We start from the raw sequence: 14,680 nt of genomic DNA, 5'->3' as shown, positions 1-14,680 counted from the left end.
GGGGTGGGGGGGGGGACAATGAAAGCAGATCATGTGATCTGTGATTTCCTGTCTCTCTTCCTAAGGAGTTCTGGAGAAAGCTGACTTGCTGTACTTTAGAAGTTTCCAGAATGGTGTGGGGGAAGTCTCACATAGCCAGCATGATGACCAGAATGGAATTGTAGGGGCCATGCAGTCTGAACACCACCTGATCTTAAAAGCAGCAGGCCTCTGATGGACTCCAAACCAAGCCATACCCATCAACCTGGAAGTCGGTGGCAGCCTTTCTTTTTATACCTTCTAAAAGGGAGACAGAAATTAAAATAAGCCAGACTGCTCACTGAATCTATTTTAACTTAACAGCTTTTGTCCCACTCAGTAGTGCTACCTTTTCTCTCTGCCCTGTACCCTGATTTTGTTACTGGGAGTTCACCTGACTTTGACACTGTGCTCTCTACCTTCCCTCCTTGTTAAATAAGAAGAAGGTAGGTTCCCTGAGGGCAGGGGTTGTCCATGGATCTACTGCACCCAGAAGAGTGCCTGGCACGTAATATGCTTACTGTATACAAAGTATTGGCATTATTTCACATACCTTTTATTTAAAACAAACAAACAGACTTATAAAACAGGTGCATGTTACAGATGTGAAGGTTCAAAACCTTCCCAGGCAAGGTCACACAGGTGACCAGTGGTGAACAGGGATTCCAATCAGGACTCTGCCTCCTGCTCCAGGTTTCACCATGCTACACTGTGCAGCCTCATCATGTGGGCCTCTGAGACCATAACTGGTACCTGTGCATGAAGGGACAGCTGTTCTTACTGTTTTTGGACAATCCTGAAAGCCTTTTCTAGGCCAATTCCAAAATCATGGTTATACCTTATCTTGGCATCATTTCATGATTTAGTCAGTGAGACAAATCGTGCAGTGAGCTTGACTTTCTGTGACTATTCTCTCTGAAGAGAAGGTGTGGGTGCCTGTGCCATGCACAAGGGTGAGTGTAGTGGGTAAAGGGACACAGAAATTGGTATTTAGTGACATCTGAAAAGAGAAGCTGTGTTCCTTGAATAGGGATTGCCTCCCAATGAGCTTTAAAGACAAACAGGAGCTTTTCTGAGAGCTTCACCAAAGAGGAAGAAAGGGAATTCAAATAACAAGAGATAGGACATTTGGATAGTAAACATCCAAAATGGATGTTTCTAACTAAGAAGGAACTAAACAAAAGTGGAAAATTACCATGACAACTGAAAAGAGAAGCAACTGGATTCCAGATTTGCCAGAAGCTCGCTTCAGAACTCAGTGAGACTGGGAGAGAGCATTTAAATGGAAAACAAGTGAATTCAGGCGGATGAATCTTTGAAAGACAGGAAATGATCCAGGTGATTGGAGTATACTATCCTATCTCTTAGCTAAGTGGGAAAGTCAGTGCAATATTGACTCCAAGAGACAAAGAGTGGTTTTCAGTTTATTTCTTTTCTTACTCCACCTCAGTACTCATTTCAAATTTTGTGTTCTTGGTCAGTCCAACTTCTTTCCTTCCTGCCATAGCACATATACTTTTGTTCCATGAAATATATTCCTCTCCCAGAGGAGTGTGTATGAAGGCATTCTCCTTAAAGTCCAGTGAAGCAGCTAGTATTTAGTCTAAATCCTGTCTTTTTGATCCACATAGGAAACATTAGCACCTATTCTTAAATAATCAATTATTAATGTATCACGCACCAACCCTGTGCCTAAATGTTGCAAGAGATTTAAAGAAAGATGTGTGTTGCCTGCATGCAGGGAAATCAAAAGCTATGCCAAAGAAAATACTGGCAACATAATCCAAATATTAAATTACGTGATGCAACTAGGAAGAATGTCCTCCTTCAGAAGACAAGTCAGTATGAAGGTCACCTTTGTGGCAGAGGAAAAAATAAACTGAGTTTGGGTGAATTCGCAGGACTTAGGCGCATAGAGAGAAAGTCAGAGATCCAAGTGGAGCTTGGCTTTTACCAAGACACAGAAGGGCTATGGCTGAGCCAGTGATAGCAATTGGCCATTGAAAGTGTGGCTTAATGGCATCAACATAGGTTAGTGATTAAACACACTGGGGCCACTACCAGATGTATGAGTTAGGCAAGTTACTTAACTGCCCTAAACCTCAGTTTTCTCATCTTTAGGTGGGAAAATTGCTATCTACTTCATGGGTCTGTTGTCAGGATTAAATGCGCTTAGCGTACAGTAGCACTTACAATGGTGGTGGTAGTGATTATCCTTTACTAAAGTTGAATAGGTAGAGGATTTGATGAATGGGCCCTGGAAAGTCATTGCAGTTCTTGAGCAGGGCGTTGGCTTTAATTAATGTGGGTTTGGGGAAGATTAATCTGGCTGTGCTTTGTAGGATTGATGAGGGGAAGAGGCTGAAGACAGGGATTTGTGTCGGGAGGCCATGGTGTGAACTTGGCTTGATTTTATGAGGAACTGAATTAAGAAGATGGCAGTGATATCTGAGGGGGAACGGGAAATGAGGAAATAATCCATAGAATTCCACGACTTGGTCTAAAGGCACAAAGAAAGGGGCTCGTCACAGGTGATCCTCAAGCTTCAAGTAGTAGAAACTGAGTGGCCCAGATATAACAGGGTTTGTTGATGCACTCACCCAGCAGACAGGGAAAACAGAGGTGGCCAGGGCAAGAGCTACCAGAAAACAACAACAGGAGTGGAAGGACCCTGTCTGCGTCCTCCTTCTATCCCTAACAGCCAGGAAAGTCACTCACAGATAGCAGAAGCTCAAAAAGATGGGGGTTTTGTGGTGGTGGTGGTGGTGGTAGCTTTTTGGTTTTTTAATGAATGAGTGGTGGGAATTTGTCCATCTACAAATACTGTAAGAAAGCTCTGACAATGATGTAAAGTGGATACTTATTATTTTATGAACAATGGAGCAGCCTTCCATGGGGGTGAAACAAAAGTCCATACTGAATCTGGGAAGGAAAATGTCTGTTTCTTAAGGAAAAAAAAATTAAAACCATCCGTCTAACAGAAAATAGTAATTGTTGAAACTTGAACATAGATACAAAGGGAATTTTCTAATTCAGAGAACATAAAATAAGCATATTTAAAATGGGGGGGGGGGGACTTGTTCTTGTGCGTATTGTTTCATCCTTACCATCCTGGGTATAGGATAAAAGAAAACCCTTACTTGCTTGTTAGAAGAAGAAAGCTCTTACTTGAAGTTCCTACTTGGCAGATGTCAGTTGAAAGCTCTGCTTATGGAATATGCTGCAGTGTCAAACTCTGTTGGATAATTTTAGACAAATGTGTCATGTGTGACATGGAAATATGGCATGCTGTACATTAGTGATTTCCCAAGTGTTTGGATCAGGTAGTAATGTGCTGAGAAAGTGCTCTTTATCTATCCACACAGTGTACTTGTAGAGCAATGGGAAAATGCTTTTGGTGGAAATTACTTTGGTCAGAAAAGGAATCCATTTACAATATGCGCCTTCTAACATCTTTCAGACAATGCATTGTATTAAAGAGGCATTTTTTGATTAATGTTTTATAAACATTTTTCAGCATGACAGCTTAAAGTCCCTGTAAAATTGTAAATGCGTGCATAGTGTTCACTTCCATAAAGTCAAATGCCATCTCATAAAGTCTAGTTGAATCCTGTCAACCATGGTGACACAGAATCAGTACCTGGGAGCATTAAAATTAATTTGCTTCATTTATATTACTGCAGTGATAGCAAGATGAAAAGAATCCTAGATTTAAATTTTACTTTAAAAAGAAAACTCTTTCTAGTAAGTTTGTTTGGGTTTTTAAATTATTGCTATTTTTTTCTAATTAACAAATGTGGAAACAGAGTGATAGTCTGCATAGTAACTTTATGATAGAATCTGGAAAACATACAGATCCATCCATATTTTGAGCACCTACTGTGTGCTCAAAGATGAAGAAGAAACAGTTGCTGATCCTAAGAAGTTTGTGGCTTGGTGAGAGAAATTCAGGATTCAAGCCATGATTGTTAAGTTCAAGGCTAGAACAGGGGAACATGAAATAGAAGGGATCCAGGCCAGCACTGGGGGGCGGGGGGGCTTCCCAGAGGAGGCAACCTAAGAACTGAGGGCTGAAGGATACAGAGAAGTCAGGCAGGTTAAGAAGTGGGTGACAGGTGTTTTAGTTAAAGTGAGCTTCAGTGCAAAGGCCTTCAGGTGAAGCAACATGCTGCACGGGCAAAGATGGGTGGGGAGGAGCCACAGGTGCTTGGTGCAGAGGTCATGGCTAGAGTGCAGAGATCAGGGAATGGTGGCATGTGTCCAGACCCAAGGAGGGGACTGAGAGATGCGAGGTACAGCAAAAAGCGAAGCTTTACTTTAATGTCTGTCTTGCAAGACCCATTGTCTGTGGGAGAGCAGGCACTGGGGCTCTGGGTACCTCCCCTGGTTCCTCATTGGCTGAGTACTATGGGATGCACAATTTTCCTGACTATCACCTGGGTTTTACTTTCTCCTGTTGGGTTATTTAAAGAAATACACCTTTAGTCATTCCCATCTTCCTTTATTCTCTTGTGGCAGGAAGGCCTTCTTGGGGTGAATGCATTCTGACACGTATGCAGCTCTTCTTTACCTAAGTTGCTATTTCGTAACAGAGAGATTTCTGCCTCTGTTGGTTACGCCGACCCCTTCCCCCACCTCCTCTTTGTCAAGGGGCTGTTCAGATGCGTGGACTTTGGATCTGTACAGGCTAGGATGCTGTTGTGTAACTTTCCCTTCTGCTCTATTTCTCCTCTGGCTGCCTTTCTTACATCCCAATTTTACACTGAAGGCTAAATACTATATTCTGAAAATGGACCACAGGACTTCCTGTTTCTCAAAAGAATTGGAGGGAGGGAAAGCAAGAATGGAGGGCCAGGCCTCAAAGTTCTTGTATGCCACCCTTAGGAGTCTCTCTCATGTTAAAAACTTTGATTTTATGTAATATATTTGCAGTTTAGAATATTCACTCTGGTTGCCAAGTGGGAAATGGCTTGGACAGGGCAAGACTGGAGTCAGAGAGGCTCATTGGGGACATATGGGAAGAGCAACTGAGAGCTAATGTGTCCTGAAAGAAAGTGATGGGGACAGGGGTATTAGTGATCACCAAGGTGCCCAGTAGGTTACTTAAATGCAGGGTGTGTCAGCCAGATTTCTGTCACTGTGACAAAATACCTGAAATGATGGAAGTTTTAAGGAGGCGGGGTTGATGATTTGGGCCCACAGCTTCAGAGGTTCAGTCCATGGGCACTTTGGTAAGGCAATAGAACATATTGTGGGCGTGTGTAGCTGCAGAGGTCTTCCCCTCATGGTGGCCAGGGAGCAAAAATAGAAACAGGAAGGGGCCAGAGTCCCAGTGCCTCTCCAAGGACACACACCCAGTGACCTAACTTCCTTCCGCTAGGCCCCACCTCTCAGAGATTCCACTGTCCCCCAACAGCAGCACAAACTAAGGACCAAGCCTCCAAGACACATGTTTTGGGGGGACACTCCAGATCAGACCGTAACCCAGGCCTCCTTCCTGGTTCAGCTGCACGGTGCTGGTGAATGGATGAGCCGTAGAATGACCACTGAGCTGTGAGTGAAGAAGATGAGAGCACATGGGCCTTGGCTGGAGATCAGACCTAGGGCCTCATGCATACTACACATGCACTCTTCTACTGAGCTACCCCCAGCCTCACCTCTTTTTTTCTATCCTGACCTCGGAGTAAATAAAACTGTACCAAGTAGGCTCTCTGCCAAGATGGGGCATAGGGAGGTGGAAAGAGACGAAAAAAATCAGGAAGAAAGAAATTTTGAGATACACAGGAGATTAAGAGGAAATCCTAATAAAAGGAAAGTGGGTAATTAAATAGCTGAATAGTAAGGTAGACTTTAAGACTGAAGAAAAATAAAAGTTCCCCAAACAAATAATGTGTGACCTGAATTGCTAGGTGTCCCTGCCCTCATCAAGTGATGACTTGTTAATTCACCCTGTGAAATGACAGAAAAGGGGGCTTGGGCCTCTCTGATATGCTTTTCCTAATCATATTTTTAGCTTTAATCACTTGGTGCAATTAATGATAGAAAATGTGATTAATAAGTAACAGGGAGGTATCACAGGGACAGAAAGTGATGGGGAGAAATTCCTATTTGACAAATATCTGCACAACAAGTCACCAGGGATCCTGTTTTCCTTAGCTTTTGCATCACTGTGATCAAAATACCTGACAAAAACAACTTTGAAGAGGAAAAGTTTATTTGGGAATCAAGGTTTCAGAAGTCTCAGTCTATATAGACAGCCAACTCCATTGCTCTGGGCCCACCTCCTCCAGCCTGGCCCTTCCTGCCTACCGTTACCACCCAGTCAGTCCATTCAAACTAGAATGGACCAATTAGGTCACAGCGCTCACAATCCCATCATTTTGCCTCCAAACATCCCTGATTAACAGGAGCTTCATATCCAAAGCATAACATCCTGGATCCCTCCTCTTTTCAAGTAAGGCCAATGACGATTGTACAAGGCAACGTAAGAGAAGCTCATCAGGGTCCCTCAGTAAAACAGAATCCACCCTTTCAATGCAGAGAATTGATTCCACATTTTGGGAAACAGAAAAGGGAAAGGGGCAACTGAGGAAACACAGGAACAATAACTGTAGGAAGTCGCTAGAACTGGGGGGGACAAAGGACGGTCGATGAGGTTCTCAGAACCTAGCTGCTTGTAGGAGGAGGTGGCAGGAGTGAGGGTTCAGACCTCAGAGGCAGGGACTGACCCCAGGGGCTAGCAGGACGCACAAGCAGCTGGAAAGAAGGGCCTCCTCCTGCCCTGCCTCCTCTTGCTACTGTTGGAGAATATTGCAGGGCCCTGGCCAACAGGACTGATAAGTCCCAGTGAACAGAGGCTGTGATTGATGATGAGAGATCAGAGCTGAGGAATTTTCCAAAAGAAAGCTTCAGAAAAATGGACACTAAGGTCCAAAGAAGGTGGATACCACCAGTATACTAGAAGCTTCTGGAAGGTCATGGCTCAGCAGTGTCTTTGACTCCATGACTCCCTTGGCATGATGGGGCATTCCCAGCATCTTTTTTTTTTTTCACCCCCATGAATTCTCAGGATATGGTGGTATGGATAGCAGGGAAGTCAGACAAGGTCTGCTGCCCCTGGAAGGGTTTCTGCGAGGGTGTCAAGGGGAATGAGTTCTCGAAGGACAGCTGGACTCCAAAGCTTCTTGCATACCAGGTCCTCTTCTGCTTCCCAGGAGTGTAGTACATGTGGCACCTTGCACTGACCTTGCGGAATAGAGCTAGAAACACAGTGTGCCAGTTACAGCCTGGACTGTCACCTCAAATTTCCTGACCACTGGAAGCTTCCGTTTTCTCATCAGTCAAATAATGAGAATAGTGGTTTTCACTGACCTCATGGGGTTGTCATGAGGATTTCCCATCAATATGGGAAAGCTCTTGACAGACTTGACAGAACCAAATGCACTCAGCTCTTGGTATACACTTGCCATGATTATCATAATTGGTGCTGTCCCAGCATACCTACTTTATCACATTAAAGGGAGTTTCTGATGTTGCTTACATTTAGGTATATTGTGTATTTTGCAGTTGAGTTTTTATTCACTTACTGTAGCAGCACCCTGGCAGAGTCTCTGTGGCTGAGCCCACATACGCTTGCTGGAGAAGGATACCGAGCCCAGATTCTTAGCCAAGAAAGGCTATCCTAGATGATTTAGCCCAGCAGCCACAGTCTTTGAATTTGGGGTTCGAAAGCCCTGCTGTGATCATTTCACGTCCTTCATGTGTTCCCCCCTAGCATCATCCTTTGGGCTCAGGAATGAATAATTTTTCTTGGAAACATAAGGAGTTATGTTCAAGTGTTATTATTTTCTCATTATAACAACTTACCAAGACTATAGTATCAGTTGATGCTTTTTAACAATAAGTAGATTTTTTAAAGCTTTTTAATTTTTACAGGAGAGCTCTTTTGTGGGTTTTTTGTTTGGTTTGGTTTTTTGTCATTGCATAGTTGTTTGTTGTTTTTATTGGTGTGAAGGTAGAAATTGTGCACAAATCTAAACAGGACTTTGGAAGCTCTAAGAGGGACTTATGTTTGGGAAGGGTTAAGTGTCTTCAGTTTATGGCAATGATATGTTAGGCTGTGAAAAGGAAAGCAGCCATGAAATACATTTTTGCATAAAGGTTTAAAATTTATTAGAAGGTAAAAATAATTGAAAAAGCTGAGCCTTCCTTGTTGTGTTATAAAAATTTATTTATGTGCCATCATCCTGCATGTTTAGGAGCATGGGTCCTTTTCAGAGGCTATTCTTAGAGAAACAAGAAGAAAGCTCAGCTATTAAAGCTATTCAGTTGAAAAAGCTGACATATATGCACAGCAATCTGAAGATCATGGCCATATTAAAACAATTGGTAATAATAGTTAAACTGCTAAGGTCTGAGTTTTGAAGCTGTAGAAGCTCAAAAGGTATGTTCTGTGATAGCTGCTTACAAAATATGCACAGCCTGCCCTTTTATAATAGAATAGTATATTCACAAAGTGGTATTCATTTGTTGGGGTTCCATTAAGACCTTCACATTCAGCACTAATTTTACAATTTGCCTGCAATACATAAAACTGCATGGGTCTTGCTTGATGATCTTAAAGAACTCAGATCCTTGGCCAAAAGAGAAAGTGCAGGACTCAGGGAGTAGCTCAGGGGTAGAATGCATGCTTCACCTGAACAAGACCCCAAGTTCGATCCCCAGCAGTAAAAAGAAAGAGAAAGAAACAGAACGTGCAAATTTTTAATTACATTCATGAGGCTAAACTACCCTCCTACTACAGCAGTGTACCATACATTATCTCCCTATATCCTTTCAACTCCCAAAAGTGACTGTTGGGGCTTTGAATTGGTCTCCCCAAAGACCAACAGACTAACTCACCACTGAGCAAGAAGAGAAATCTTTTTTTGGCACCAGGGATTGAACCCAGGGGCACTTCACCATTGAGCCACATCCCCAGCCCTGTTAACTCTTTATTTTGAGACAGGGTCTCCTGCATTGCTGAGTCTGGCTTTGAATTTGTGATCCTCCTGCCTCAGCCTCCCAAGATGCTGGGATTACAGGTGTGCACCACCGCACCTGACTAGAAGAGATCCGTTCTTAACCCCTACTTACCAGTGTTTTTCCGTCTTCTTAAAGCAACTTGATTATACACGATCTTCTCTCCTCCCCTTGGTAGATGGGGTGCTCCTAATTCACAGTGAGAGGTATTGGTGCCCTCAGACACTGGCCATCTTTTCACTTTCACTTTTCACTGTTCTTGTTAGAGTTAAGAGCTTGTCCAGTGAGAGGAAGATAGAAAGGCTTATTGACTCACTTGAAACCTTCCCATTTCCATTTTGTGAATACACCCGGGAAAGTATGTGGATAATCTCCTCCAAAGTCCTGATTTAACAATGTGCCTTTAATTTGATGACAGCCTGAATTTGCCTCCCGGTTTTCTGTCTTCTTTGTTCATCAGGAATTCCTATGCTGAAGATAGTGTTTGCCGGCCATGAGCATCTCTCATTAATATCCGTACCCTTGCTCATCTACCACCCAGCCCAGATCCTTCTGGGAAGTGTGTTGGTGCCAACAATAAAGTCCTGGATGGTGTCAAGGCAGAAGGTGAGACTCTAGAAAGATCTTATTCGGATCAAGATCAGATTAAAATGTGGTGCCTGGATCTGAGCTGTCTGTGTTCTTCCACTCTTGCTGACATCACTCTCAGATACATCTTCTCTTAACTAGCTACAACAGTAACGGTGCATCCATCAATTTCCATTTGAACAGAAGGATTGGTTGTTAAATGTTTTCAGTTGTTATACTTAAAATGCAGTCTTTAAATGCTCCTTTTAATTCACTCCCACTTAAGAGTATATTGCAGGTGGTACTCCAAATACATACCCCTCTTCTTGTGCACACTGTCTTTGCCCCACCCAGTCTTTTCTCTGTGTCCTGATTTCACATGCCTTTCTAAATATGGTAGAACTTGGTTTTATCTAGAATGTTAACTACATTTCCAGTTTCCCAGACACATAATAACTTCTTTGTCTGGCAAAACTGTGTTTGGATGTCAAAAAAATAAGTGGCAAAGGAGTGTGCACAATTTTAATTTCAACACACTTAGCACAGAGTCTGGCTACACGTTAGCTCTTTGTGAATTTCATTTTCTAAATTATTAACCAAATTAAGTCAATCAGTTATTCAGAGAAGCTCAGATGATGCATAGAACATGGTAGCACTGCTAGAGCTTGCTCCTTCCCAGTGGCTTGGACATATCATGACTTATTTTTGTCTGTACATGAGGCAGTGACTGTTATCAGATTTGTGGGAAGAAGAAGCATCCAGTGATAAAAACACACGATGTAGTGTCCCTGCTGTCCTGAAAGCACAATGGCCACAGTACCTACACGACCCATTAGCTGTGTGTTCTGAGCAGGTCCATCCTTTACCTGGCTCAGAGGAAGGACCTGGACCAACCTGTCTGGGCCTAGTCCCTATCAATGACCATGTTCATAACAGACTTTGATTCCCCATTTTACAGGTTAGGAAAAGGGCTCAGAGAATTGAATGAATTGCCAAGGTCCTGTGGGTAGCTTAGTAGGGGCAAGATTTAGGATTCGGGCCACAACACAGCAACACTCCAGACAGAAGTAGGACATCACTTCTAGAAGGCTCACCGAGCTAGGCCCTCAGGATCCTACCTGAGAAGGTTAGCCCATCCAGTGTATTCACTAATTCAGTTAGTTAACAATATGTTAGTGATTGCTGTTCTGTCTGGCACCACTCCTGGCTCTGAGCCTTTTACTCAGAGTTAGCAGAGTAGTAACTTAGTATCTTTTTCTTTCTTCTACTCTTCATCCCCTTTGAAGACTCTTTTATCTTTATTTTACGTTTATCAATGTGTGTGTGCATTGCTGCTCAGAATGTATACATATAAATTTTGACAAAGAATGAAGAAATTGAAAATCCTAATACCCTTATCAGCAATGTGTTGTAGTAGTGAACAGCAAGTTAAATCAGAGTGGGGTTTCCTTCTAAATGTTCCAAAACTCTGAGATTTATTCTACAGAGTAACAGAAGCACTTCCGAAAGGGTGACTAAATTGAACAATACTATTCATTTTCTCTTTGCACAGCAACCCTGGCCAAGTTGGAATAATCCAGAAGGCCTAGAATATTTGACCACTAAAATAAATACCAGGAATCCATCCTTAAGGTATCCAAGAGTAACCCAGAGGTATACTTCCTCAGCTTTGCAAACGATGCTGATGAGAGTGAAAACCACTATCTGGTGCAGAGCAGAACTGTACAAATAGCCAGGCAGACTGGGGGCAGATAGAAAAGTCTGCTGGCCAGTGAGGTGGGCAGGGAAGTCTGAGTACAGAGGTTTGGATTACTGGTTATATAATGCATCCGAGCGAGTATGTCAATCAGCTTTCCATTATATAGTAATGGAAATACTGAGATAATCAACTTACAACAAGAAAAGCTTTATTTTGACTCCCACTTTTGGAGGTCTCAGTCCATGATGCTTTGGCCTGTAGAGAGGCAGCACACCACGGTGGGAGAATGTGGTAGAGCACTTCACCTCATAGCCAGGAAGCAAAAAGGAGAGGCAGGAAGAGACCAGTTTCCACAGTCCCCTTCAAGGGCATGTCCCGAAGCCCTCCCACTAGCCCCCTCTCTTAAAGGTCCCACCACCTCCCACGAGCACCAACTAGAAACCAAGCCCTTAACACACAGGCCTGTGGGACATTCCAGATCCAATGTGTAGCAGTGGGCTTCTTCCTTCTGGTGGTAGAAATTACCTGGTGTCCATTTCACTTGAATTTCCCTGGTGGATTCTGTCCAGCTGAACAGCGTCTTTTCCTGTCTTACAGGGAGTGAAGTTGACGAGGCCACCAGTGTAACAGAGGAGGCGCCCTTGTGCAGCGGTGTAAATATGTATAGGATTGTACATACAAACAATTCTGAAGACTTGTACTTGTGAATGTTGCTTCGATGCATATTTTATTTTTTTACAGAAAAATATGATACACCTGTTCAAGTGCCTTAAAATGTGTTCGACGAGAGCGTCATCTCCAAAACATACTCTGTGGCTACTGCCAGGGGTGGTGCAGTATTTGGAGTTAGTGTTTTTCCCTAATGCCGAAAGCAGTCATGGTAAGGGATGGAAAGCTAACGGGTTTCTCCTGCGCCACCTTCTGTGCAGTACCACTCCAGAAAGTTACTGTAATGTTGAAATGAGGTCACACCGTCAGGAAAATACCCTCTGATGACAGTGAAAACTTCCAAAGTCTTACTCGCACGTACTTTGATTCACTGCGTGATTCTTTTTTTCTACAACTGTGACATGTCTCTTCCTTATCAACTCAGCAGGGGTCATGGATCCAATAGATGCTGAAACGTAAGATAGCTCTGCATTCCTTGACATCGTTTTTTTTTTAGACATTCCTTCAAATAGTTTCCACACAGAAATTCTTCAGTCCCATCAGAAGAGATTGTGGTGTTATATCTTAAATTTATTATAAGCTGCTTCAAAGAAAGGGCCTGATGTTTGAGTTATGTGTGAAGCACATGAAGTTTTGAGGTAAACTACAGGATTTCGGGGGTTTTAATTATATTGCGATATGTTTTGCCTCTTTCTTCCATAATTTCTTTCTCACCTGTTTCTCTACAACTTGCACGCTCATAACAGCCAAATGGGAGACACAAAAATGTTACCATCCGTTAGACAGCAGCAAAGAGATTATATTCACATTCTACAACTAAGCCCAAAATTCTTTTCCTGTTACACAGATGTGCCAACCCCTTTCCAGATTGCCCCTTTTTGCTGAGAAGCAGCCTGTTACATCCCTGGATTAAGCACATTTATGGTATTTGAGACCATTTGTTAATGAGAATCTCCTTCTCAGATTTGATAAATGTTTGCAACATTTTTCAAGAAGTTAATGGTTGTTATGAATAAATGAAAATATAAAGGTCATGGATGCAAGCAAATGTTACATGTACACATTCTATCTAGCCAGATGGAAAGAAAGACACAGCAAATGCAAGACCATTCATTAACCAAAATATCAAGTAAATTATGCCCATGATTTAATAATGTAATCGGGCTTCAGTTTTCAAAGGAATATCCAATATTTGCTTTTTTATGGCTGGAACAAGTTGAGCTAGACTCAAATAGAGAATAAAGCAATATATTGAGTTAAGGGACCCTTTTTCTGTGATTTCTACTTACCATTTTGTCTCATTTCTCTACATGTCCCTTCTGGATTTGACAAATGACGTTAGCATCCTGGGTCTCACTGAGGCCATGCTTAGCCCCAGCAGCTGTGGGTATAACCCAAAACAACAAAAATCATTCCTTCTAAACTTACCCAGTTCATCAGCAGTGTAATTGTATTATTGTTACCACCAGGTCTCATCTTTTGTTACTTCTGACTCATTCAGAGGTCACTGAAGTTTCAAGTTCTAAAGCCGGTGCCAGACCTGCAACAATCCATACTAAATGCACTGTGGTGTACGCTGTTATCAAGAGTTACTATCTAAAACACCAGTAATTTTGCTTGATATTATTGATGCTTACCTAGGGAGCACAGAAAGGTTTTCCTGTTTTATTCCTATAAGCTTCTTGGAGTTTTAGAGTGAATGGAAAAGTCTTGTCTGTCTCACTGTCTGAGCTATCGTAAAAATCTTTCTCCCCTTTTATTTGAATACTGAATTTTTCCTTCAACCTACCTACCTCTATTGTCTAACACCTATAGTAGGTGTGATTATGGGATAAAATTCAACTGAAAATGTTATAACGTTTTATCTTTAAAAATGTGTTTTGTTTTCAAATAATCCTCTTTACATTGTGAATTTTGTGACTTTAGTGCTACATTTATGAAAATTTCTGTTTTACACAAATGCTGTAGCATATTTTTCCACAAAGAACAAAAAATAAAATCAAATTTTATTTTTAATTCATGCTTATCAGGATTTAATTATTCAGAGTTGAAAATATTTTATTATGTTTATGCACTGTCAAGCTGTTTAATGCAGTTTTTTCGTCCAAATGTATTTATGAAAGAAATACATTAGATTATGTTTAATCATTTTCCACCTGTGTTTTTTTAAATGCTTATGATTTTTAAGTAATGATAATGTTGATCTTTACACATGTTCTAAGTTTTAAAATTTTGTAGATTTTTAAAAATTCTTCTCTGTTCTGTTGAAAAGTAACACACCTCCGGTTAATGTTCCGTCTTTATGCTGAATACCAAATTTTTTCAAAAGGATGGCTAAGTAAATGAAGTGGATTATTTATGATGAATGGAAGATGAAAATAATTCTGTGATTAAAGAAAGAGATGCTTGAGAAATCTCAAGAGAATCTGTGGCTTATTTTCAACCTGATTTCAAATGCCTTCCAATGCCTTCCCGGTGGTTTTTGGATTCTCTGGAGCACTGTGGCACCACTTGTGGATAAATAGAGGTGGCTTCAGAGTCTCCAGGCATCCAAACCCGTTCTGCCACCACAGCGTGATGTTAAAATTCAGAAGCAGCTCTTGCTTTTTCATTAGAGAGAGAGATTTTCTCTGCATCAGAGTTGAGGACCAAAAGAGCAACACACGCAACAGAAAGGACAAAATTCAGGTGCCCTGAATGCCAGCC

General features: G+C 41.9%; 1 protein-coding gene across 3 annotated transcripts in view; it reads left to right on the top strand.

Moving 5' to 3' along the window:
* The window catches only part of Slc10a7 (solute carrier family 10 member 7), a 243,177-nt gene extending 228,783 nt beyond the window's left edge, over positions 1–14,394 (top strand). For all 3 annotated transcript variants that reach the window (XM_048813482.1, XM_048813481.1, XM_015484452.2), the window contains 2 exons: positions 9,500–9,645; positions 11,903–14,394. In XM_048813482.1, coding sequence (XP_048669439.1) covers positions 9,500–9,645; positions 11,903–11,932 — 176 coding nt within the window. In that variant the 3' untranslated portion in view covers positions 11,933–14,394. The remainder of the gene's footprint in view (positions 1–9,499; positions 9,646–11,902) is intronic.
* The last annotated feature ends 286 nt before the right edge of the window (positions 14,395–14,680 follow it).

This window comes from Marmota marmota, unplaced genomic scaffold (genome assembly GCF_001458135.2).
Source record: "Marmota marmota marmota unplaced genomic scaffold, marMar, whole genome shotgun sequence".
Taxonomy (NCBI): Eukaryota; Metazoa; Chordata; class Mammalia; order Rodentia; family Sciuridae; genus Marmota; species Marmota marmota.
The sequence above is the reverse complement of the archived record's forward strand: the minus strand, read 5'-3'. Positions and strand labels throughout refer to the sequence as shown.